The following is a 23,046-nucleotide window of genomic DNA, read 5'->3' as shown; positions in this document are numbered from 1 at the left end:
TATATACAGACTTCAGGATAGTCTCCTGCTTTTTATCAGCAGGCTCCTTCAAAGTGGCCGTATCCCAAGACGGCAGTGCCACCTTTTTTGACAAACGTGTGAGCGCCTTATCCACCCTAGGGGATATCTCCCAACGTGACCTATCCTCTGGCGGGAAAGGGTACGCCAGCAGTAACTTTTTAGAAATTACCATTTTCTTATCGGGGGAACCCACGCTCTTTACAGACTTCATTCACTCATCTGATGGGGGAACAAAAAACACTGGCTGCTTTTTCTCCCCAAACATAAAATCCCTTTTATGTGGTACTTGGGTTCATGTCAGAAATGTGTAACACATTTTTCATTACCGAGATCATGCAACGGATGTTCCTAGTGGATTGTGTATATATCTCAACCTCGTCGACACTGGAGTCAGACTCCGTGCCGACATCTGTGTCTGCCATCTGAGGTAACTGGCGTTTTTTGAGCCCCTGATGGCCTTTGAGACGCCTGGGCAGGCGCGGGCTGAGAAGCCGGCTGTCCCACAGCTGTTACGTCATCCAGCCTTTTATGTAAGGAGTTGACATTGTCGGTTAATACCTTCCACCTATCCATCCACTCTGGTGTCGGCCCCACAGGGGGCGACATCCCATTTATCGGCCTCTGCTCCGCCTCCACGTAACCTTCCTCATCCAACATGTCGACACAGCCGTACCGACACACCGCACACACACAGGGAATGCTCTGACTGAGGACAGGACCCCACAAAGTCCTTTGGGGAGACAGAGAGAGAGTATGCCAGCACACACCAGAGCGCTATATAATGCAGGGATTAACACTATAACTGAGTGATTTTTCCCCCAATAGCTGCTTGTATACATATATTGCGCATAAATTTAGTGCCCCCCCTCTCTTTTTAACCCTTTGAGCCTGAAAACTACAGGGGAGAGCCTGGGGAGCTGTCTTCCAGCTGCACTGTGAAGAAAAAATGGCGCCAGTGTGCTGAGGGAGATAGCCCCGCCCCTTTTTCGGCTGACTTTTCTCCCGCTGTTTTCATGGATTCTGGCAGGGGTAATTTATCACATATATAGCCCTGGGACTATATATTGTGATGATTTGCCAGCCAAGGTGTATTATATTGCCCTCAGGGCGCCCCCCCCCCCCCCCCAGCGCCCTGCACCCATCAGTGACCGGAGTGTGAGGTGTGCATGAGGAGCAATGGCGCACAGCTGCAGTGCTGTGCGCTACCTTGTTGAAGACAGAAGTCTTCTGCCGCCGATTTTCCGGAACACTTCTTGCTTCTGGGTCTGTAAGGGGGCCGGCGGCGCGGCTCCGGGACCGAACATCGAGGTCGGGTCCTGTGGTCGATCCCTCTGGAGCTAATGGTGTCCAGTAGCCTAAGAAGCCCAAGCTACCACCAGTTAGGTAGGTTCGCTTCTTCTCCCCTTAGTCCCTCGCTGCAGTGAGTCTGTTGCCAGCAGATCTCACTGTAAAATAAAAAACCTAAAATATACTTTCTTTCTAGGAGCTCAGGAGAGCCCCTAGTGTGCATCCAGCTCAGCCGGGCACAAGATTCTAACTGAGGTCTGGAGGAGGGTCATAGTGGGAGGAGCCAGTGCACACCAGGTAGTCCTAAAGCTTTCTTTAGTTGTGCCCAGTCTCCTGCGGAGCCGCTATTCCCCATGGTCCTTACGGAGTCCCAGCATCCACTTAGGACGTCAGAGAAATAATAGTATAGTAGTAATAGTATTGTGTATGTATGTATGTATGTATATATATGTAGCATTTCTACTAGTGATACAGAATTTCTGTTATAACATAATTTTATCCACTGCATAACATACTACAGTATGGAGGGTATCCAATTAGATCCGATCCGTTTCAGTTGGGTGAAAACGGAAGGATATCGTGATTAGTGACAACAATAATGCCATAACACTAATCTGGTCCAAAAATAAAGCACAGAACTACATAACGTCCCTACATGCATCCTTATTTACTACATGTTTCTCACAAGTCCCATGCAATATAACAACACAATTGTCCAATATGGCTTCACTGCTCCAAGATAATTAGCCAAGGCTATACTGAAATCCATTATCCATATCTTACTCCATAAGGAAAAGAGGAATGCAGGAATGAGAGAGTGTGGTTTTATCTATCATCTGGTGCTGCTCAAACCAATAATTTATGAATGTATGTTTAGTGTTGAGGATGTTGGGCTAAGCCTGTACAGAGAACAGTGATCAGTGTATTATGTCAGTGTGTGAGGGTACTGCTATACCCTGAGCCTGTACAGGGAGCAGTGGTCAGTCTATTATGTCAGTGTGTGAGGGTACTGCTATACCCTGAGCCTGTACAGGGAGCAGTGATCAGTCTATTATGTCAGTGTGTGAGGTTACTGCTATACCCTGAGCCTGTACAGGGAGCAGTGATCAGTCTATTAGGTCAGTGTGTGAGGGTACTGCTATACCCTGAGCCTGTACAGGGAGCAGTGGTCAGTCTATTATGTCAGTGTGTGAGGGTACTGCTATACCCTGAGCCTGTACAGGGAGCAGTGATCAATCTATTATGTCAGTGTGTGAGGGTACTGCTATACCCTGAGCCTGTACAGGGAGCAGTGATCAGTCTATTATGTCAGTGTGTGAGGGTACTGCTATACCCTGAGCCTGTACAGGGAGCAGTGATCAGTCTATTATGTCAGTGTGTGAGGGTACTGCTATACCCCGAGCCTTTACAGGGATCAGTGGTCAGTCTATTATGTCAGTGTGTAAGGGTACTGCTATACCCTGAGCCTGTACAGGGAGCAGTGGTCAGTCTATTATGTCAGTGTGTGAGGGTACTGCTATACCCTGAGCCTGTACAGGGAGCAGTGATCAATCTATTATGTCAGTGTGTGAGGGTACTGCTATACCCAGAGCCTGTACAGGGAGCAGTGGTCAGTCTATTATGTCAGTGTGTAAGGGTACTGCTATACCCTGAGCCTGTACAGGGAGCAGTGGTCAGTCTATTATGTCAGTGTGTGAGGGTACTGCTATACCCTGAGCCTGTACAGGGAGCAGTGATCAGTCTATTAGGTCAGTGTGTGAGGGTACTGCTATACCCTGAGCCTGTACAGGGAGCAGTGATCAGTCTATTATGTCAGTGTGTGAGGGTACTGCTATACCCTGAGCCTGTACAGGGAGCAGTGATCAGTCTATTATGTCAGTGTGTGAGGGTACTGCTATACCCTGAGCCTGTACAGGGAGCAGTGATCAATCTATTATGTCAGTGTGTGAGGGTACTGCTATACCCTGAGCCTGTACAGGGAGCAGTGATCAGTCTATTATGTCAGTGTGTGAGGGTACTGCTATACCCTGAGCCTGTACAGGAAGCAGTGGTCAGTCTATTATGTCAGTGTGTAAGGGTACTGCTATATCCTGGGCCTGTACAGAGAGCAGTGATCAGTCTATTATGTCAGTGTGTGAGGGTACTGCTATACCCTGAGCCTGTACAGGGAGCAGTGATCAGTCTATTATGTCCGTGTGTGAGGGTACTGCTATACCCTGAGCCTGTACAGGAAGCAGTGGTCAGTCTATTATGTCAGTGTGTAAGGGTACTGCAATATCCTGGGCCTGTACAGAGAGCAGTGATAAGTCTATTATGTCAGTGTGTGAGGGTACTGCTATACCCTGAGCCTGTACAGGGAGCAGTGGTCAGTCTATTATGTCAGTGTGTGAGGGTACTGCTAGACCCAGAGCCTGTACAGGGAGCAGTGATCAGTCTATTATGTCAGTGTGTGAGGGTACTGCTATACCCTGAGCTTGTACAGGGAGCAGTGGTCAGTCTATTAGGTCAGTGTGTGAGGGTACTGCTATACCCAGAGCCTGTACAGGGAGCAGTGATCAGTCTATTATGTCAGTGTGTGAGGGTACTGCTATAACCTGAGCCTGTACAGGGAGCAGTGGTCAGTCTATTATGTCAGTGTGTGAGGGTACTGCTAGACCCAGAGCCTGTACAGGGAGCAGTGATCAGTCTATTATGTCAGTGTGTGAGGGTACTGCTATACCCTGAGCCTGTACAGGGAGCAGTGGTCAGTCTATTAGGTCAGTGTGTGAGGGTACTGCTATACCCAGAGCCTGTACAGGGAGCAGTGATCAGTCTATTATGTCAGTGTGTGAGGGTACTGCTATACCCTGAGCCTGTACAGGGAGCAGTGATCAGTCTATTATGTCAGTGTGTGAGGGTACTGCTATACCATGAGCCTGTACTGGGAGCAGTGATCAGCGTAATATGTCAGTGTGTGAGGTTACTGCTATACCCTGAGCCTGTACAGGGAGCAGTGGTCAGTCTATTATGTCAGTGTGTGAGGTTACTGCTATACCCTGAGCCTGTACAGGGAGCAGTGGTCAGTCTATTATGTCAGTGTGTGAGGGTACTGCTATAACCTGAGCCTTTACAGGGAGCAGTGATCAGTCTATTATGTCAGTGTGTGAGGGTACTGCTATAACCTGAGCCTGTACAGGGAGCAGTGGTCAGTCTATTATGTCAGTGTGTGAGGGTACAGCTATAACCTGAGCCTGTACAGGGAGCAGTGGTCAGTCTATTATGTCAGTGTGTGAGGGTACTGCTATACCCTGAGCCTGTACAGGGAGCAGTGATCAGCGTATTATGTCAGTGTGTGAGGGTACTGCTATACCCTGAGCCTGTACAAGGAGCAGTGATCAGTCTATTATGTCAGTGTGTGAGGGTACTGCTATATCCTGGGCCTGTACAGGGAGCAGTGGTAAGTCTATTATGTCAGTGTGTGAGGGTACTGCTATATCCTGAGCCTGTACAGAGAGCAGTGGTCAGTCTATTATGTCAGTGTGTGAAGGTACTGCTATAGCCTGAGCCTTTACAGGGAGCAGTGATCAATCTATTATGTCCGTGTGTGAGGGTACTGCTATACCCTGAGCCTGTACAGGGAGCAGTGGTCAGTCTATTATGTCAGTGTGTGAAGGTACTGCTATAGCCTGAGCCTTTACAGGGAGCAGTGATCAGTGTATTATGGGGGTAATTCCAAGTTGATTGCAGCAGTAAAGTTTTTAGCAGTTGGGCAAAACCATGTGAACTGCAGGGGAGGCAGATATAACACGTGCAGAGAGAGTTAGATTTGGGTGGGGTGTGTTCAACCTGAAATCTAAATTGCAGTGTAAAAACAAGCAGCCAGTATTTACCCTGCACAGAAACAAAATAACCAACCCAAATCTAACTCTCTCTGCAAATGTTATATCTGCCCCCCCTGCAGTGCACATGGTTTTGCCCATTTGCAAACAAACTTGCTGCTGCGATCAACTCAGAATTACCCCCTATGTCAGTGTGTGAGGGTACTGCTATACCCTGAGCCTGTACAGGTAGCAGTGATCAGTCTATTATGTCAGTGTGTGAAGGTACTGCTATAGCCTGAGCCTTTACAGGGAGCAGTGGTCAGTCTATTACAGTATGTCAGTGTGTGAAGGTACTGCTATAGCCTGAGCCTTTACAGGGAGCAGTGATCAGTCTATTATGTCAGTGTGTGAGGGTACTGCTATATCCTGAGCCTGTACAGGGAGCAGTGACCTATCTATTATGTCAGTGTGTGAGGGTACTGCTATACCCTGAGCCTGTACACGGAGCAGTGGTCAGTCTATTATGTCAGTGTGTGAGGGTACTGCTATATCCTGAGCCTGTACAGGGAGCAGTGGTCAGTCTATTATGTCAGTGTGTGAGGGTACTGCTATAGCCTGAGCCTGTACAGGGAGCAGTGATCAATCTATTATGTCAGTGTGTGAGGGTACTGCTATACCCTGAGCCTGTACAGGGAGCAGTGATCAGTCTATTATGTCAGTGTGTGAGGGTACTGCTATATCCTGAGCCTGTACAGGGAGCAGTGATCAATCTATTATGTCAGTGTGTGAGGGTACTGCTATAACCTGAGCCTGTACAGGGAGCAGTGGTCAGTCTATTATGTCAGTGTGTGAGGGTACTGCTATACCCTGAGCCTGTACAGGGAGCAGTGATCAGTCTATTAGGTCAGTGTGTGAGGGTACTGCTATACCCTGAGCCTGTACAGGGAGCAGTGATCAGTCTATTATGTCAGTGTGTGAGGGTACTGCTATACCCTGAGCCTGTACAGGGAGCAGTGATCAGTCTATTATGTCAGTGTGTGAGGGTACTGCTATACCCCGAGCCTTTACAAAGATCAGTGGTCAGTGTATTATGTCAGTGTGAGGGTACTGCTATACCCCGAGCCTTTACAGGGATCAGTGGTCAGTGTATTATGTCAGTGTGTGAGGGTATTGCTATACCTGTGCTCTGTGTAATATGGAGGATGTATGCATTTCAGAAACTGCTTATGGCTGTTTCTACCATGTTTTTGAGTTATGTAAAGCCTAGATGGCTGACAGAGGAATAAGAATTGTTTCACAGTAATCATTATCTGAAGCACAGTAGGTTATTAGCGGAGCAAAAGTGAAATATTTTTATATATCTGCTTTTACATTTTGACGCTTTTTCCCGCATTTTCTTGATATCATTACTGATTTATTTCAATACTTATCTTATTTATCAGTGTCCTACTTCACTACATCTTGTATAAACATTGCTGATGAATGCTGTACATAATCTAAACAGTGATGCATTAAACATAATATTTAAACATGAAATAATATACATAATATTTAAAACTGCGATTTTACCTCAGCATGTAGGGGATACTGTGTGGCTTCAATTGATTGAAGGTATAAATCAACTTCTGTGCAGCTCTCTGTTGCTGAATTTCCTATATAATGTACAGGCATATGTATAACCTTCTTCAAAATCAGACATTTTGTTTTTCTTAAATCTCTTACTCCTAACCCTATGCCACATACTGCCGCAATGTCAGATAAGGGAAGGAAAGGGAAGGGGAGGGGGGGGGGGCTTTGTGTCACATAGCACTAATCAGTGATGGTTGGATAATTGCAGTTGGGGAAAAGAGGATTTACGCAGATCAGCTAGCACCACCCTCTACAATGACATAACGTAATGAGGGTAATAAAGACTCTCATTTATGTACGTGAAGCAAAAGTACACCCACGTGTTCTTTTCTATAACATATGATAGTGAAATATTTATAGCTACGCCCATTTACACATACTGATGACTCACATACTGTACAGCTAGACTGTTGTTTACTTCACTAATTGCCAATAATAGTGATTGATATTCGATGACCATAAGAAATCGTAGTTTAGAAACAATGTAGGAGCTCTTAAAGAGGTTTTTCTAGACTTTGTTTTAAATGACCTAATGGCTGATTACAGGCCAGCTCCCAAGTGCATTAGTGTGCAAAGGGTCAGCATTTGTAAGTATATTATTAAAGTATCACCACTTTCTCAACAAAAATTCCAATAATCCAATTGCCAGCCCATCAACATAACAACTCAAGGTATCCAAACTCCCTACCTAATAACACCACAATCCCACTTAACAAGATGGTGCCGCTAACCCCAGTCGAGCAAGATCAACCTAACCTATTTATTAGTGGGGAGAACACCTCAAGAACTACAACAAGATGACCACAACCGGACTGCACCGTTTTTCATTTCCATTATATAATGCATACTAAGTAATTATATTGTTTTAGTGTTCAGCACTGGAATGATTTTGCAAAGCAGATGGTACACAAAACATCCAATATACCAGTAGGAATTAAATTACAAGATGGTTAGTCTCGTACAATATTTTCTATCAGCTAAATTAAGTGGGACCACAAGAGGCCATTTGTTAGATTATTGTTACTAAACGGACACAATGGCGGTCATTCCGAGTTGTTCGCCAGCTGTTTTCGGTCGCAGCACAGCGTTTAGGTAAAAAAGCGTCCATTCTACGCATGCGGCGCAATGCGCATGCGCGACGTACCTTCACAACAGCCGAAGTAGTTTCACACAAGGTCTAGCGACGCTTTTCAGTCGCACTGCTGGCCGCAGAGTGATTGACAGGAAGTGGGTGTTTCTGGGAGGTAACTGACCATTTTCAGGTAATGTGCTGAAAAACGCAGACGTGTCAGATACAAACGCAGGTGTACCTGGGAAAACGCAGGCGTGGCTGGCTGAACGCAGGGCGTGTTCGTGACGTCAAAACATGAACTAAATAGTCTGAAGTGATCGCAAGCTAGGAGTAGGTCTGAAGCTACTCTGAAGCTGCTCAAAAATATTTTGTAGCCGCTGTGCGATCCTTTCGTTCGCACTTCTGCTAAGCTAAGATACACTCCCAGAGGGCGGCGGCTTAGCGTTTGCACGGCTGCTAAAAGCAGCTAGCGAGCGAACAACTCAGAATGAGGGCCAATATTCCACCACTTTTCTTACATATTTTATGCAAGTAACATGATATCTGTCAAGTGCTCAGTAATACGTTTTAAAACTGCATTAAAAAATTAACACAAAATACAATTTAAAAAATAAAATAAATTAAAAAAACTGCTATATTATTGTTTGCTTTATTCATCTGTTCATTCGTATAGATACTGTAATTTAAATTTGAGCTCACCCTGAGGCACAGTTGCAATACAGTGTCACCACGGAAAACTTTCTTCCATTCTCGTACCACTTCAGGAAGAAAGGATTTAACTATGAAGACCTCTCCCGGGGCCAAGACGTCATGTTCAGAGCATGTACAAACTACTTTCAGTGCCCTGCGCAGGCCACCATCCATTTTCTCAGGAGACAGGACCTGAAGCATCGCTGCCATTCCTCTGAGAGACCATGAGGACATACTTTTATCCAGACTGGATGGAGAACTCTCTTCCAACCTAAAGACAGTCACCTCTTCTCCAGCTATAAAATGGAGAGCTTGTAGGTATTAGTAAAGTGTATGTACAGTAATTCATACATACTTTTCACATTACATAAAAGGAATTAGCAATACACATTTAAATTATTAAAAACTTATGTAGAGCCCCTTTTTTATATATATATATTTTGTTATTTGACTGACTTAAGTTTATTCTACCCAGAATTGTGCAACATTTAAACACAGATAAAATACAAAATGGTAAGGAAAATGGCACTGTACAATGGTGTGGTTTATTTCTTTTTTTAACTATTTTTTTTTCCTCAGGAAGTCTTATTTGCGGGTTTGAAAACATACTTTACAAAATAAATGATACTAAGGTTCAATTCAAAACTGTAAAACTGCACTTATTTGGTGACAAAGTGCTTACTTATCAAATAAAATGTGTGGAATATCCCCTTATTGTGTTTAGAGGATGACCACAGCAGATATTGTAGATGTCTGCTGTGATCCCTCATTTTCGATTGCAAAAGTAGCCCCTATAAGTTTCTTAAATGAGTTCAGCAGTTCTAGCCTCTGGGCTATGAATCACAGAAGTTAGTTGTTCAAACATCAGCTTTTACAATAGCAACTTAAACAGATATCCAGGCAATAGCCAGATTAAGGGGACTCACAGGGCATAATGTACCCCAGGCCCCCCTTTGTCAGCCCCCCCCCCCCCCCCTCATCCCGGCCAGAGCACACTGACATCACTAGCTTTTTCTCTCGCAGTATGTAGCAGAGCCAAGCAGCCGGAATGTGAGCAGAATAGTATGCAGTGCTGGCAGAGACACGGGTGTATCAGGTTTCATGAACTACCTATGGAGCTTTCCTACAGAGGAGAATTAGGAGGGTGGAGAGAGCTGTAAGTGACACAGGGATCCCAGCTTCTCCTCCTCCCCGCCTGGTGTCTGGGCCCTGTGTAACCTGTTATCTATTGAGTGTCTACAGTGAGAGACACATAGAGAGTCCTCCTGAGTCCTGTCCCAACATGTAAGTAGTACAGAGGCTGCTGCTATTCTATTTTAATTTTCTGTATTTTAAGGTTAAATTGTCTTTGTTCCACTACAATAAATGTTATAAATAAAGGCACACCAATCATATATTAAGAGGGAAATCCAGGTAGATAGTATTTTGTCCATCCTGGAATGGGTCATATTGGGAGGTATGTACAATTTAATATACACACCTCCTTCAACCAGGACTCCCCTCTCCTATGTGCCCTGGGCACCCCCAAGACTTAATCCGACCCTGTCCTCGGCTCACAACTCCACTATCTGGCTAGTTGCTAGCATTTGCTTATATACTCAGTAAGCCATGGCATTTGCTAATATACTCATAAGCGGGTGTTAAACACTCACTGAGTACAGTATAATAGCAAATTCCAGCATCAGGACATAAGGTTGAGTTGAAAAACATGGATAAAGGTCCAGGATGCTCTTGTAATAGCTGATGTACATCTCTCATCCAGCTTACCACGTGCAAGACTACTGTAAGCCTAAATACACGTGTACTACTGAGTAGAGTTTAACACACACAAAACATAATTTGCTGCCTGAGCATATATAATGCTTTTACAAAAATACATTATAGGCTAGTGAAATCTTGGTGCAAGATGATGATGCTTATAATGGAGTACACCATCTCGTGCCACTCTATTGATTATGTGCTATGCTGTGAGCAAAGCTAAGGGCCTAATTCAGATCTGATAGCAGCAGCAAATTTGTTAGCTAATGGGCAAAACCATGTGCAGTGCAGGGGAGGCAGATATAACATGTGCAGAGAAAGTTAGATTTCATTGGGCGTTCCTGCGAGGTTACATGGGGGCGGCTACGCCGACGAGGACATGTTGCAGTAAGCGGCTGCATCCAAACTCAGACATCAAACTGCACCAACAATATGGCTGGTGTAAATTTCAATGGTGCGTCCAGTGATGCACCGAGGTGTCAATGTCGAAAAATATTGTAATACACACAGCACGTACTAACCACACACACATGCCCGCTGCGCGTGCACTTGTTCCGCCATGCGTGCACATATCCGCAATTTGCGTATGATCGCTCCCGCGATCCTGCGCGTGGTATGGGTATTTACGGCGGAGTTTGTGAGCGCATAGAGGGTTATCAGAACATTACATATTTAACCCAAATAGTGCACATTTTACACATAGCCCCCCTGCACCACATCAGCAAGTACCAACAGTTTAAATGATTCCAGGACTAAGGGATTCATCTTTGCATGATAGGAAGGGACAGACAAAGGTTAGAAGGTGATGTCTAGTATCCAGCTGTAGGGTATTTTAAGGGTAACATTCCGGTGTTGGTTAGAGGAAGATCGCATGTTCCTGCGTATAGTTATGTGCAGAAGTAGAATATAGATATAAACTGTATTTACTGTATATTATGTATGCGGCGGGAATCCAGAAGAGACCACCCACAAGAGCAGTTGGGAAAGACATCGCGCCCACCTTTTCAAATCAACCTATGACCTCTCCTGTAATGTAAAGATGCATCTCTGTGTCCAATGAACAAAGGGATTACAGTAACCATTGTATTGTTTATGGAAGTTGTGTATAAAAAGCCTGTTGCTGCCTGGCCGGTCAGAAGACTCTGAACGCTATCTACCTGATGAGCGGAGGACTGGTCTAGGTTGCGCAAGCGAATATTCTCACGTATGTACATTGACTGTAGCCATTATTCTGTTGTAGATTTATCTTGTTAGCCTTGTAGTGTATAATTTGTATTGTTATTCCCTTTCAAATAATCCACTGTGGCGTTAGAACCCAGCGGTTAACTACAAATCGGTGTTGTGTCCTCTTTTCCCTGCTAGGGTTTAAAGTGTATTTAACTGTATAAGGTTTAAGGTATAACATCACTGCATTGCATTACTAATAAGGTTTAAAGTTTATCAAGAGTGTGTGCGCGCGCTGTGCGTACTTTGTACCCCCAGCGTGGCGCGTGTACGCTAAATCCGTACAACGTACGGGACTATGTACGCAAATAGTGTACAAAGTGCGTAGCGTGTATATAAGTATAGCGGCCGCAGCGGCTCCATGGTAAAAGTGTGTTTAAAGGTATAGCTTTATGGTATAAGACAATATCAACATTATCAGAGGGTACATCTAAAGACTCACTGAGATGGATTTCCACCACCGCGACATTAGCATACAGACGCAGCTGCAGGTACAGCAAAAGACTCAGCTGCAGTCTGTCTCTGAATTAGGCCCTGTGAGCCTTCACAGAGAATAGAGAGTATATGGCAAAGGGATCCATCAAATCTACAGCAAAGGAATCCAACAAGTAATCATTGAGGGGTTGGGTTCAGGATACCGGCGGTCAGCATGCTGATGCCGGGATCCTGGCCGCCAGCCTTGTGGGCTCGCTGCACTTGCCACGCTTCAGGCTTGGTGGACACCCACGAGTGTGAACAGCCCTTGGACTCCTGCTAGCATTCTGGCGGCTGGGATCCCGGCATCGGTATGCTGACTGCCGGGATCATGACTACATCCCTTATTGAGACATATACTTAAAATGTTAAACTATCCAAGAACAGAGATGACAAATGCGAGATATGGATATTGCAGAGATTAATAGTCAATGTGCCATATGTTGCTCACTGTTTTATAATGAAATTGAAGAGGTTGGACCTGAAAGTACACATTTTTGGGGACATTCCCTGCCAGGTGAGTGGTGAATCACAGAATTTCTTTGTTAATACAGCCTTACATGTTATTCACATCAGATATTGAGCTTTACACTCAATGTGACACATTGTACCGATTGTATATGCACAAAACACAATATAATTAATACAGGTCTGTTGTCTCCTTACAAGACCTAAACGGTGCTAGAGTGAATAGAAATTTCAGACAAAAAATTAAAGCTTACAATTCTTTAGTCCCAAAGGTGATATTAGGCAGGACCAGGGGCGGATTGGGAACAAAAAGCGGCCCTGGAAAAATTTGTACTAGTGGTCCCACATGGGCAGCACCAGAGGTGTAAGGTCTAGCCATGGGCCATGGCAGCAGCACCCTCCCCCAAAGACTTTCCAGATAGTGGGCATCAAGGGGGAAGTTAAAAAGAAATACAATTAAATATTATGAGCACATTATATGATACACCTTCAGAATTGAAGAAACTATATAATTCTTTAGAAAGATATATTTTCTTGCTTATTACACCAACCGTATCCCAATCACTATTCACTCAATCTTATATGTCAGCCAAGCAGGCAGACAGAGCATACACTAGATCATCTGCATTCACAGGCTAAGTTGCAAAGTGATTTTCATATATGCAAATTATTTTGCATTTTATTCATTATGTCTATAAAAAGAACCACATGTCCTCAAACAAAACAGGCCCCACGGGTGCGTCAGCCCACCGGGGGTCTTCCCTGTGAAACCTATGGCCAATCCGCCTCTGGGCAGGACCATGAAGTGCAGCTTTACCCGTTAGCGGGCACATTTCTACCTAGACTTCGATCTCACATTTAGTCGCACACTGCCACAGCTCAGTGATTCTTACAAAAGTGGGAAGAGACTGTGCACCTACAGTATGCACTAGGTGGACAAATAGAAATATTTATGAAACATAAAATGTACTGTATATCTGAATATATTTAAAGATATGACTTTATATAAGTATTGACGATTGTAAGGTAATAACAATATAGATTAGAAATGGGGGGAATGTAATAGCCTGTGAGAAAAAGTGTGAGGCTCTGCGCGAGTTCTACCCCTTTTTTTAAAGCGGCAACCATTTACACAGCAAAACAAAAATGATTGCTGCTTTAAAAAAAACATGAGAACTTGCACAAGTCTTGCACTTCCTGTTTCTCACAGGCTATTAGAGATGTAGCTGCGCTCAGTGTGGCTAAATCTAGGCACGAAAGCAGCTTGTTTGCCACAACTCACATGCACGTCCCCGTGCGCATGCGTCTTAGTCATGTCTGCACCCCGTACAAAGTATATGGGGCAGCAAAAGACGCAGCTTGGTGCGGGCATGCCTTGCTGCGCCGGGTGTGCACGTGCCAGCTAGATACAGCCATGATGAGTGTGGCTACATCTGTACATTGCCACCATATGTATATATAGTATTGAAGTGGAAAGGGATCAGCAGGCTCCTATATGCATTAACCGTATTACCTACAGTAAAAGATGACAAAACAGTTTCACCAGGAATCTACTTTCAAAACACAACAACTAATAAGAACATTTCTGAATCTGCTTATACCTAGTTAAAAACGTTTACGTTGGTAACATTAGCTAAGCACATAAAATGTAAGATTCAAGATCAAGGGTATAGATTTTCAAAAGAAAAATTAAACCCAGAAACCAGTCAATATAATAGAGCCTAAAACAATGCAATATAATAAATAGCAGAACTCACCAAATCGATGCACAGGGGTAAAAGGAATGGTCTGTGCAAGCCTCATTAGGTTATTTCTCTCCACAGCTGTAACAGAAAGGAAAACACGCTGACAGTGTCCATTTTAGCTTACTTTATATTAATTAAGTTCTGAGACTTAAGCTAGGTATTATTCATTTACATTTTAATATGCGTCACACATTTACTATAGAATATTTTCTGCTTGGCATTTGAAGGTACAATAAGAACAAGTGTGATATGAGGGCCATGACATGACATGTAAGTTATAATCTGTTGCAAATGTGTGCCATAAAATGGTGCTTGACACCAGTGGTGCCTCAGGAGAGGAGGTGGCCTGCAAGCAGACTGCACACAGCCCACTCCTGTCTCACGCTGTTTCCAGTGACTCTTGTACTGCGCATGAGCAAATCTCAGAGCGTCTCCATTTTACCGGTGATTTCTCCAGTCCCGAGACAGGAATACAGAGAGGTGAGTATAATATATGGGTGCACCCATTATAAATATTACACAAATGACATGTGTGTATTTATACTGTAATCAAATTATTTTCTCAACATAAGTGTAGTCTGAGTATAATATACATGGCCGTGGAATGGTTCATGTATTACTTTTTAAAGTAGCACATGAGCATACATGATGGACCATTCTATATTGTACTCGATACAGATTTACAGTGCTGCAGTCTTATCAGACCTGAGCTTCTAGGTCCATGTAGGAAATTATATTCAACACCAATATAATTTCTTGAGGTTGTTAAAAAAAGGTCATACCTTTTATAAGCGGAGAGTATGTTAAGTTCTGTCACTCACAAACTGTAGCTGCCAATTGTCAGAACATGTACTAACTTATAAATAAATAAATGCCATTTCTACCCTCTCTGTGGCCAGCACGTGCACCTGGGTTACTACTAGCCATTATCCTCTGCCTGAACTTCCACCTGCCATATAAAGTAGCAGTTGTAAAAGATACACCTTCTAACACTCGTATACTACCTTACATGCTGGTGATCTGCATGTGCCACAAGATGGAAATGCTTTCACAATAAACATGATGATAGTAGTTCATATAATGACATTCTCTTATTTTATTTTCTCCTATTTATGAAAATGCTACTACTTTACACAATTCTGCAATTCCTTTGTGGAGTAGAGTTGTCAGATTTATAGTAATTCTTCTTTCAATAGTAACCTCATTCTCCTTTTATTTCTATATTGAAGCACTTATGAGAGCGTGCTGCAGACAGCGGCTTTGAGAACACGGGTTCTTTACGGACTAGTGACATCACTGAGGCACCAATTCCTAATGAAACGTAGTGACTTGACAGACTGCTTTGTTGTGACTATTTCGCTCTTTAAAGTACCGACTGTGGTGATGGGTGTACTTTATTCTATTGAAAACAATTTTACAGTTTGGATGGAATTCCAGGTTCCGTAATTTCGTATTGATTTTACGTTGAAATTCATAATAACCTCCCTATAAAGGTGCACGATTCTAGCTAAATAGCAGTAAGCCTGGTAATCCATTATTAAAGATGTAAGTTAGCAGATAGGACACAAAGAGATTTAACAAAAATCATAAGTTAGCAAAATAGAAAACGAGAAACATAAAACACAGAATTTGAGGGCAGATAAGAACCACTTGGCCCACCTAGTCTGCCCATTTTTAACCTTATGGTAACCTCAAATAACTGTCCTTCCTTTAACCTACCTGAGTAATGATTGTTTAAGTCTTGAGAAGCTTTCAAAGAAGCATACATTTCTGCAATACAGAGAATGAGAAGTCATTGTAATGGACTCATAATGTACATACTCATTTTACAATGTAGTGCTATCTTCACCAGTAAATGAATAACTAACATTTGTAGGAGAGAGGGAGAGCATTAAAATGAGCTATTCCATGTCAATTATCTCTATCATTCCATTATCACATTAGCACTAGCAAGAGAATAAAATTATAGATTTGCATCTATTGTGTCCCTTCACATTTCCTTTTGTACAATGGTGTCACATATGTTTTTGTAATTAGTAGATCATAGATACAATAAATAATACTAATTTTGGATATTTTATGAACCTCCCATTTGTATCAGAAACCATTTGTATAAATCCAGTTATATAACACAAGGAAAAAGCTTTCATATTTTATAGGAAACAACAGAAAAGCAGTGAAACACCTTTGGCTATATAAAAGGGTAAGAAAATGATGTCTTGTATAACTGAATGTATTACTTAGTGGTAAAAAGGAAAATACGACAGCCCTGAAGTATTATTGACCATTGTCTCTCTATCCATACTGCCTTCCAGATTTTTCCTGTTTTGACCATTTCATACCCAGCAGCTCCTGAAAGTTTCTGCATAACTCCCCAATTCAAAAGGAGTGTACTCCCTTTCTATATTATTTTGAATTATAATTTTGAGTGGTGTCTATGGTCTTCATTAAGCAGTGTTTTATGTTATAAAGATAACTTTATAGCTGTGTTTTGTGTTGTGTTCTTTAATTACTATTAGATTTTTACTGTTCGATGCTAAGAAAGCACCCTTTGAGATAGAGACAGCTTAGCAGAAATTGTCTTAAGCTGGGTACACACTAGACAATGTGTTTACCCGGCGACATCGTCAGCGAAGGGTCCCAGCATCGGCAAGTGCATACACACTCGCTAGCGATGTCAGAGGATGACGCTGATGATGTGCGGGAGCGCACATAGGGGGTAATTCCGAGTTGATCGCAGCAGGAACTTTGTTAGCAGTTGGCAAAACCATGTGCACTGCAGGGGGGGGCAGATATATCATGTGCAGAGAGAGTTAGATTTGGGTGTGGTGTGTTCAATCTGCAATCTAAATTGCATTGTAAAAATAATGCAGCCAGTATTTACCCTGCACAGAAACAAAATAACCCACCCAAATCTAACTCTCTCTGCATATGTTATACCTGCCTCCCCTGCAGTGCACATGGGCCCTCATTCCGAGTTGTTCACTCGCTAGCTACTTTTAGCAGAAATGCAAACACAAAGCCGCCGCCCTCTGGGAGTGTATCTTAGCATAGCAGAATTGCTAACGAAAGATTAGCAATTCTGCTAATATTAGCAGAATTGCTAACGAAAGCAATTTCCTTGCAGTTTCTGAGTAGCTCCAGACCTACTCCTAGATTGCGATCACCTCAGTCCGTTTAGTTCCTGGTTTGACGTCACAAACACGCCCAGCGTCCGACCAGCCACTCCTCCATTTCTCCAGCCACTCCTGCGTTTTTACCTGGCACGCCTGCGTTTTTTAGCACACTCCCTGAAAACGGGCAGTTTCCTCCCAGAAACACCCACTTCCTGTCAATCAGCAGAGCGATTGAAAAGCTTTGTTCGCCTGTGAGTAACATAGCATAGTTTTGTGTAAATTTGCTTAGCGCGTGCGCCCTGCTGTGCATACGCATGCGCAGAACTGCCGGATTTTAGCCTACTAGCAATTCTGCTAAAATTAGCAGCGAGCGAACAACTCGGAATGAGGGCCATGGTTTTGCCCAACTGCTAACAAAGTTTCTGCTGCGATCAACTCAGAATTACTCCCATAGTCAGAGACATATTGGAAACACACTAGACAATGTTCCCAATATGTCGGTCTGATCCACCGGATCAGACGACATATCATCTAGTGCAGAGATTCCCAAACACGGTCCTCAAGGCACCCCAACAGTCCAGGTTTTAGGTATATCCATGGCTCAGCACGGATGGTTAAATCAAATTGACTAGGGTGCTAATTAAGTCACCTGTGGCCAAGTATGGATACATTTAAAACCAGGACCGTTGGGGTGCCTTCAGGACCGCGTTTGGGAACCTCTGATCTAGTGTGTACCCAGCATGTTTCTGGCAGGTCAGCCTGTTAGTGTAGTACAAAGAACAAAGCCCATGGGCTAGATGTTATAGCGGGGGAGTTTGCTGGAGGTGTGGGATGCCGGACGAACTCTGACAAGGCAAAACCATGCCATGTAAAAAAAAAAAAAAAACGAGTTCGCCCGGCATCCTAAACCTCCGGCAAACTCAGCCGCTAATACATCTGGCCCCACATATGATTTCTAGCAGGGAATTGCATGTAGCCCGACAATGACTGCTGGAATGATTTTATTTATATACGCTGTCTTCTCAAACTCAAAAACAAATGTGATTATGTTGGCAGCATAACAAAAATACAGTGTACTATTCTTGCCCTTGCGATTGGATCTTGGAGCAAAGGATGTTCAAACAGCAAAGTGCACCGTGCAAACTGGAGGGCGGGGGTAGCAAGTCTGCGCTGTATAGGACTGAGACAGCTGGCTGTGTGGAGAGTGCCAGAGCTCCCTAAGGGCTCAGTACAAAAGTGCAAAATGAAAAAGGGGGTGTGCTCTCTCTACAATGGCGCTGGTCTCTCTTATGGTCACCTATGTATGTGGATAATACCCAGGTGTGAAAGTGTATGTTGAAACACACTGGTATAGTAAATAAAATGGAATTTAATACAGTACTAACATGCAATGTCTAAAAACAAGCAATACATAAAAAAAACAAGTGGACTGTGAACAGGCCATGGGGGGAATGTGATCCTACCGATGCAGGTGGAGGAGCCGCAGGTGTCAAATAAAGGCAGGGTACCCCGGGAAATACCCTGCTGGTGGCTCCTCTGATCGAATTCCCTTCCAAGCAATCAGGAAAACAGTCTGCCAAATGTCCAGGGGGTGGGCAGCGCCACAAGGTATCCCCAACGCGTTTCGGGAAAGCCTGGTCCCTTCTTCAAGGCAAGATACCTTTGTGGCTTGATGGGGATCCTTTTAAATGTCTTTTAGCCAGTGAAAAACTGCCGAAAATGGCGGGAAAGGGTCACTTCCTGTCCAGACCGGGAGTGTCGTTTGCGGTCCATTCAAGGGATGTTTTGACCGGAAATGACGTCAGAAATGCATTTCCCCCCATGGCCTGTTCCCAGTCCACTTGTTTTTTTTATGTATTGATTGTTTTTAGACATTGCATGTTAGTACTGTATTAAATTCCATTTTATTTACCATACCAGTGTGTTTCAACATAAACTTTCACACCTGGGTATTATCTAGTGATGAGCGGGTTCGGTTTCCGAGAAACCGAACCCCCCCGAGCTTTACCTTTTTTACACGGGTCCGAGCAGACTCGGATCCTCCCGCCTTGCTCGGTTAACCCGAGCGCGCCCGAACGTCATCATCCCGCTGTCGGATTCTCGCGAGATTCGGATTCTATAAGCAGCCGCGCATCGCCGCCATTTTCACACGTGCATTGGAGATGATAGGGAGAGGACGTGGCTGGCGTCCTCTCCGTTTAGTAGAAGACAGTTGATTTGATTGCTTGTGCTTGTTTATTACTATAATTGTGGGGAGGATTGGGGAGCAGCTGTTAGGAGGAGTACAGTGCAGAGTTTAGTTTTTATCCGTTCTCTGCCTGAAAAAAACGCTCCATACCATATCTGTGCTCAGTGTGCTGCATGATATATCTGTGCTGAGTGCTCACACTGCTTAATTGTGGGGACTGGAGAGCAGCTATAGCAGGAGTACAGTGCAGAGTTTTGCTGACAGTGACCACCAGTATACGTTTGTCTGAGTGAAAAAACACTCCATATCTGTGCTCACAGTGTGCTGCTTTATTGTGGGGACTGGGGACCACCAGTATAATTAATATTATATAGGAGGAGTACAGTGCAGAGTGCACTGCTGTACCTACCTCTGTGTCGTCATCCATTAAGTATACTATCCATCTACATTCCTATACCTGAGGTGCATTCTAGTTTAGGAGTTTGCTGACACTGTCCACCAGGTCCAGTATACTGTATATAGCAGTACGGTAGGCCACTGCTGTGTACCTACCTCCGTGTCGTCACTCGTCATCCATTAAGTATACTATCCATCCATCTACATTGTATACCTGTGGTGCCTTTTTTTTAGACTAGTTTAGCAGTTTGCTGACAATGTCCACCAGGTCCAGTATACTGTATATAGCAGTACGGTAGGCCACTGCTGTGTACCTACCTCTGTGTCGTCACTCGTCATCCATTAAGTATACTATCCATCCATCTACATTGTATACCTGTGGTGCCTTTTTTTTTTAGACTAGTTTAGCAGTTTGCTGACAGTGTCCACCAGGTCCAGTATACTGTATATAGCAGTACGGTAGGCCACTGCTGTGTACCTACCTCTGTGTCGTCACTCGTCATCCATTAAGTATACTATCCATCCATCTACATTGTATACCTGTGGTGCCTTTTTTTTAGACTAGTTTAGCAGTTTGCTGACAGTGTCCACCAGGTCCAGTATACTGTATATAGCAGTACGGTAGGCCACTGCTGTGTACCTACCTCTGTGTCGTCACTCGTCATCCATTAAGTATACTATCCATCCATCTACATTGTATACCTGTGGTGCCTTTTAGTTGTGCGCAGTAAATATAGTAGTAGGCCATTGCTATTGATACTGGCATATAATTCCACACATTAAAAAATGGAGAACAAAAATGTGGAGGTTAAAGGGAAAGATCAAGATCCACTTCCACCTCGTGCTGAAGCTGCTGCCACTAGTCATGGCCGAGACAATGAAATGCCATCAACGTCGTCTGCCAAGGCCGATGCCCAATGTCATAGTAGAGAGCATGTAAAATCCAAAACACAAAAGTTCAGTAAAATGACCCAAAAATCAAAATTAAAAGTGTCTGAGGAGAAGCGTAAACTTGCCAATATGCCATTTACGACACGGAGTGGCAAGGAACGGCTGAGGCCCTGGCCTATGTTCATGGCTAGTGGTTCAACTTCAAATGAGGATGGAAGCACTCATCCTCTCGCTAGAAAAAAGAATAGACTTAAGCTGGCAAAAGCACAGCAAAGAACTGTGCGTTCTTCAAAATCACAAATCCCCAAGGAGAGTCCAATTGTGTCGGTTGCGATGCCTGACCTTCCCAACACTGGACGGGAAGAGCTTGCGCCTTCCACCATTTGCACGCCCCCTGCAAGTGCTGGAAGGAGCACCCGCAGTCCAGTTCCTGATAGTCAAATTGAAGATGTCACTGTTGAAGTACACCAGGATGAGGATATGGGTGTTGCTGGCGCTGGGGAGGAAATTGACAAGGAGGATTCTGATGGTGAGGTGGTTTGTTTAAGTCAGGCACCCGGGGAGACACCTGTTGTCCGTGGGAGGAATATGGCCATTGACATGCCTGGTCAAAATACAAAAAAAATCAGCTCTTCGGTGTGGAATTATTTCAACACAAATGCGGACAACAGGTGTCAAGCCGTGTGTTGCCTTTGTCAAGCTGTAATAAGTAGGGGTAAGGACGTTAACCACCTCGGAACATCCTCCCTTATACGTCACCTGCAGCGCATTCATCACAAGTCAGTGACAAGTTCAAAAACTTTGGGTGACAGCGGAAGCAGTCCACTGACCACTAAATCCCTTCCTCTTGTAACCAAGCTCCTGCAAACCACACCACCAACTCCCTCAGTGTCAATTTCCTCCTTACCCAGGAAAGCCAATAGTCCTGCAGGCCATGTCACTGGCAAGTCTGACGAGTCCTTTCCTACCTGGGATTCCTCCGATGCATCCTTGAGTGTAACGCCTACTGCTGCTGGCGCTGCTGTTGTTGCTGCTGGGAGTCGATCGTCATCCCAGAGGGGAAGTCGGAAGACCACTTGTACTACTTCCAGTAAGCAATTGACTGTCCAACAGTCCTTTGCGAGGAAGATGAAATATCACAGCAGTCATCCTGCTGCAAAGCGGATAACTGAGGCCTTGGCAGCCTGGGCGGTGAGAAACGTGGTTCCGGTATCCATCGTTAATTCAGAGCCAACTAGAGACTTTAATGAGGTACTGTGTCCCCGGTACCAAATACCATCTAGGTTCCCTTTCTCTAGGCAGGCGATACCGAAAATGTACACAGACCTCAGAAAAAGACTCACCAGTGTCCTAAAAAATGCAGTTGTACCCAATATCCACTTAACCACGGACATGTGGACAAGTGTAGTAGGGCAGACTCAGGACTATATGACTGACAGCCCACTGGATAGATGTATTGCCTCCCGCTGCAAGAACAGCAGCGGCGGCACCAGTAGCAGCATCTCGCAAACGCCAACTCGTTCCTAGGCAGGCTACGCTTTGTATCACCGCTTTCCAGAATAGCCACACAGCTGAAAACCTCTTACGGAAACTGAAGAAGATCATCGCAGAATGGCTTACCCCAATTGGACTCTCCTGGGGATTTGTGACATCGGACAACGCCAGCAATATTGTACGTGCATTACATCTGGGCAAATTCCATCACGTCCCATGTTTTGCACATACCTTGAATTTGGTGGTGCAGAATTATTTAAAAAACGACAGGGGCGTGCAAGAGATGCTGTCGGTGGCCCGAAGAATTGCGGGCCACTTTCGGCGTTCAGGCACCGCGTACCGAAGACTGCAGCACCACCAAACATTCCTGAACCTGCCCTGCCATCATCTGAAGCAAGAGGTGGTAACGAGGTGGAATTCAACCCTCTATATGCTTCAGAGGATGGAGGAGCAGCAAAAGGCCATTCAAGCCTATGCATCTGGCCACGATATAGGCAAAGGAGGTGGAATGCACCTGACTCAAGCGCAGTGGAGAATGATTTCAACGTTGTGCAAGGTTCTGCAACCCTTTGAACTTGTCACGCGTGAAGTCAGTTCAGACACTGCCAGCCTGAGTCAGGTCATTCCCCTCATCAGGCTTTTGCAGAAGAAGCTGGAGACATTGAAGGAGGAGCTAAAACAGAGCGATTCCGCTAGGCATGTGGGACTTGTGGATGGAGCCCTTAATTCGCTTAACCAGGATTCACGGGTGGTCAATCTGTTGAAATCAGAGCACTACATTTTGGCCACCGTG

The 23,046-nt window shown here is 44.3% G+C and overlaps 1 protein-coding gene across 2 annotated transcripts in view; it reads right to left on the bottom strand.

The window, feature by feature from the left end:
- TRPM6 (transient receptor potential cation channel subfamily M member 6) overlaps positions 1–23,046 on the bottom strand; it is a 527,875-nt gene that overhangs the window by 41,064 nt on the left and 463,765 nt on the right. For both annotated transcript variants that reach the window (XM_063913863.1, XM_063913865.1), the window contains exons 32-35: positions 15,888–15,938; positions 14,181–14,246; positions 8,509–8,795; positions 6,678–6,760 (exon numbers count right to left, since the gene is read on the bottom strand). In XM_063913863.1, coding sequence (XP_063769933.1) covers positions 6,678–6,760; positions 8,509–8,795; positions 14,181–14,246; positions 15,888–15,938 — 487 coding nt within the window. The remainder of the gene's footprint in view (positions 1–6,677; positions 6,761–8,508; positions 8,796–14,180; positions 14,247–15,887; positions 15,939–23,046) is intronic.

This window comes from Pseudophryne corroboree, chromosome 1 (assembly GCF_028390025.1).
Source record: "Pseudophryne corroboree isolate aPseCor3 chromosome 1, aPseCor3.hap2, whole genome shotgun sequence".
NCBI lineage: Eukaryota > Metazoa > Chordata > Amphibia > Anura > Myobatrachidae > Pseudophryne > Pseudophryne corroboree.
The sequence above is the reverse complement of the archived record's forward strand: the minus strand, read 5'-3'. Positions and strand labels throughout refer to the sequence as shown.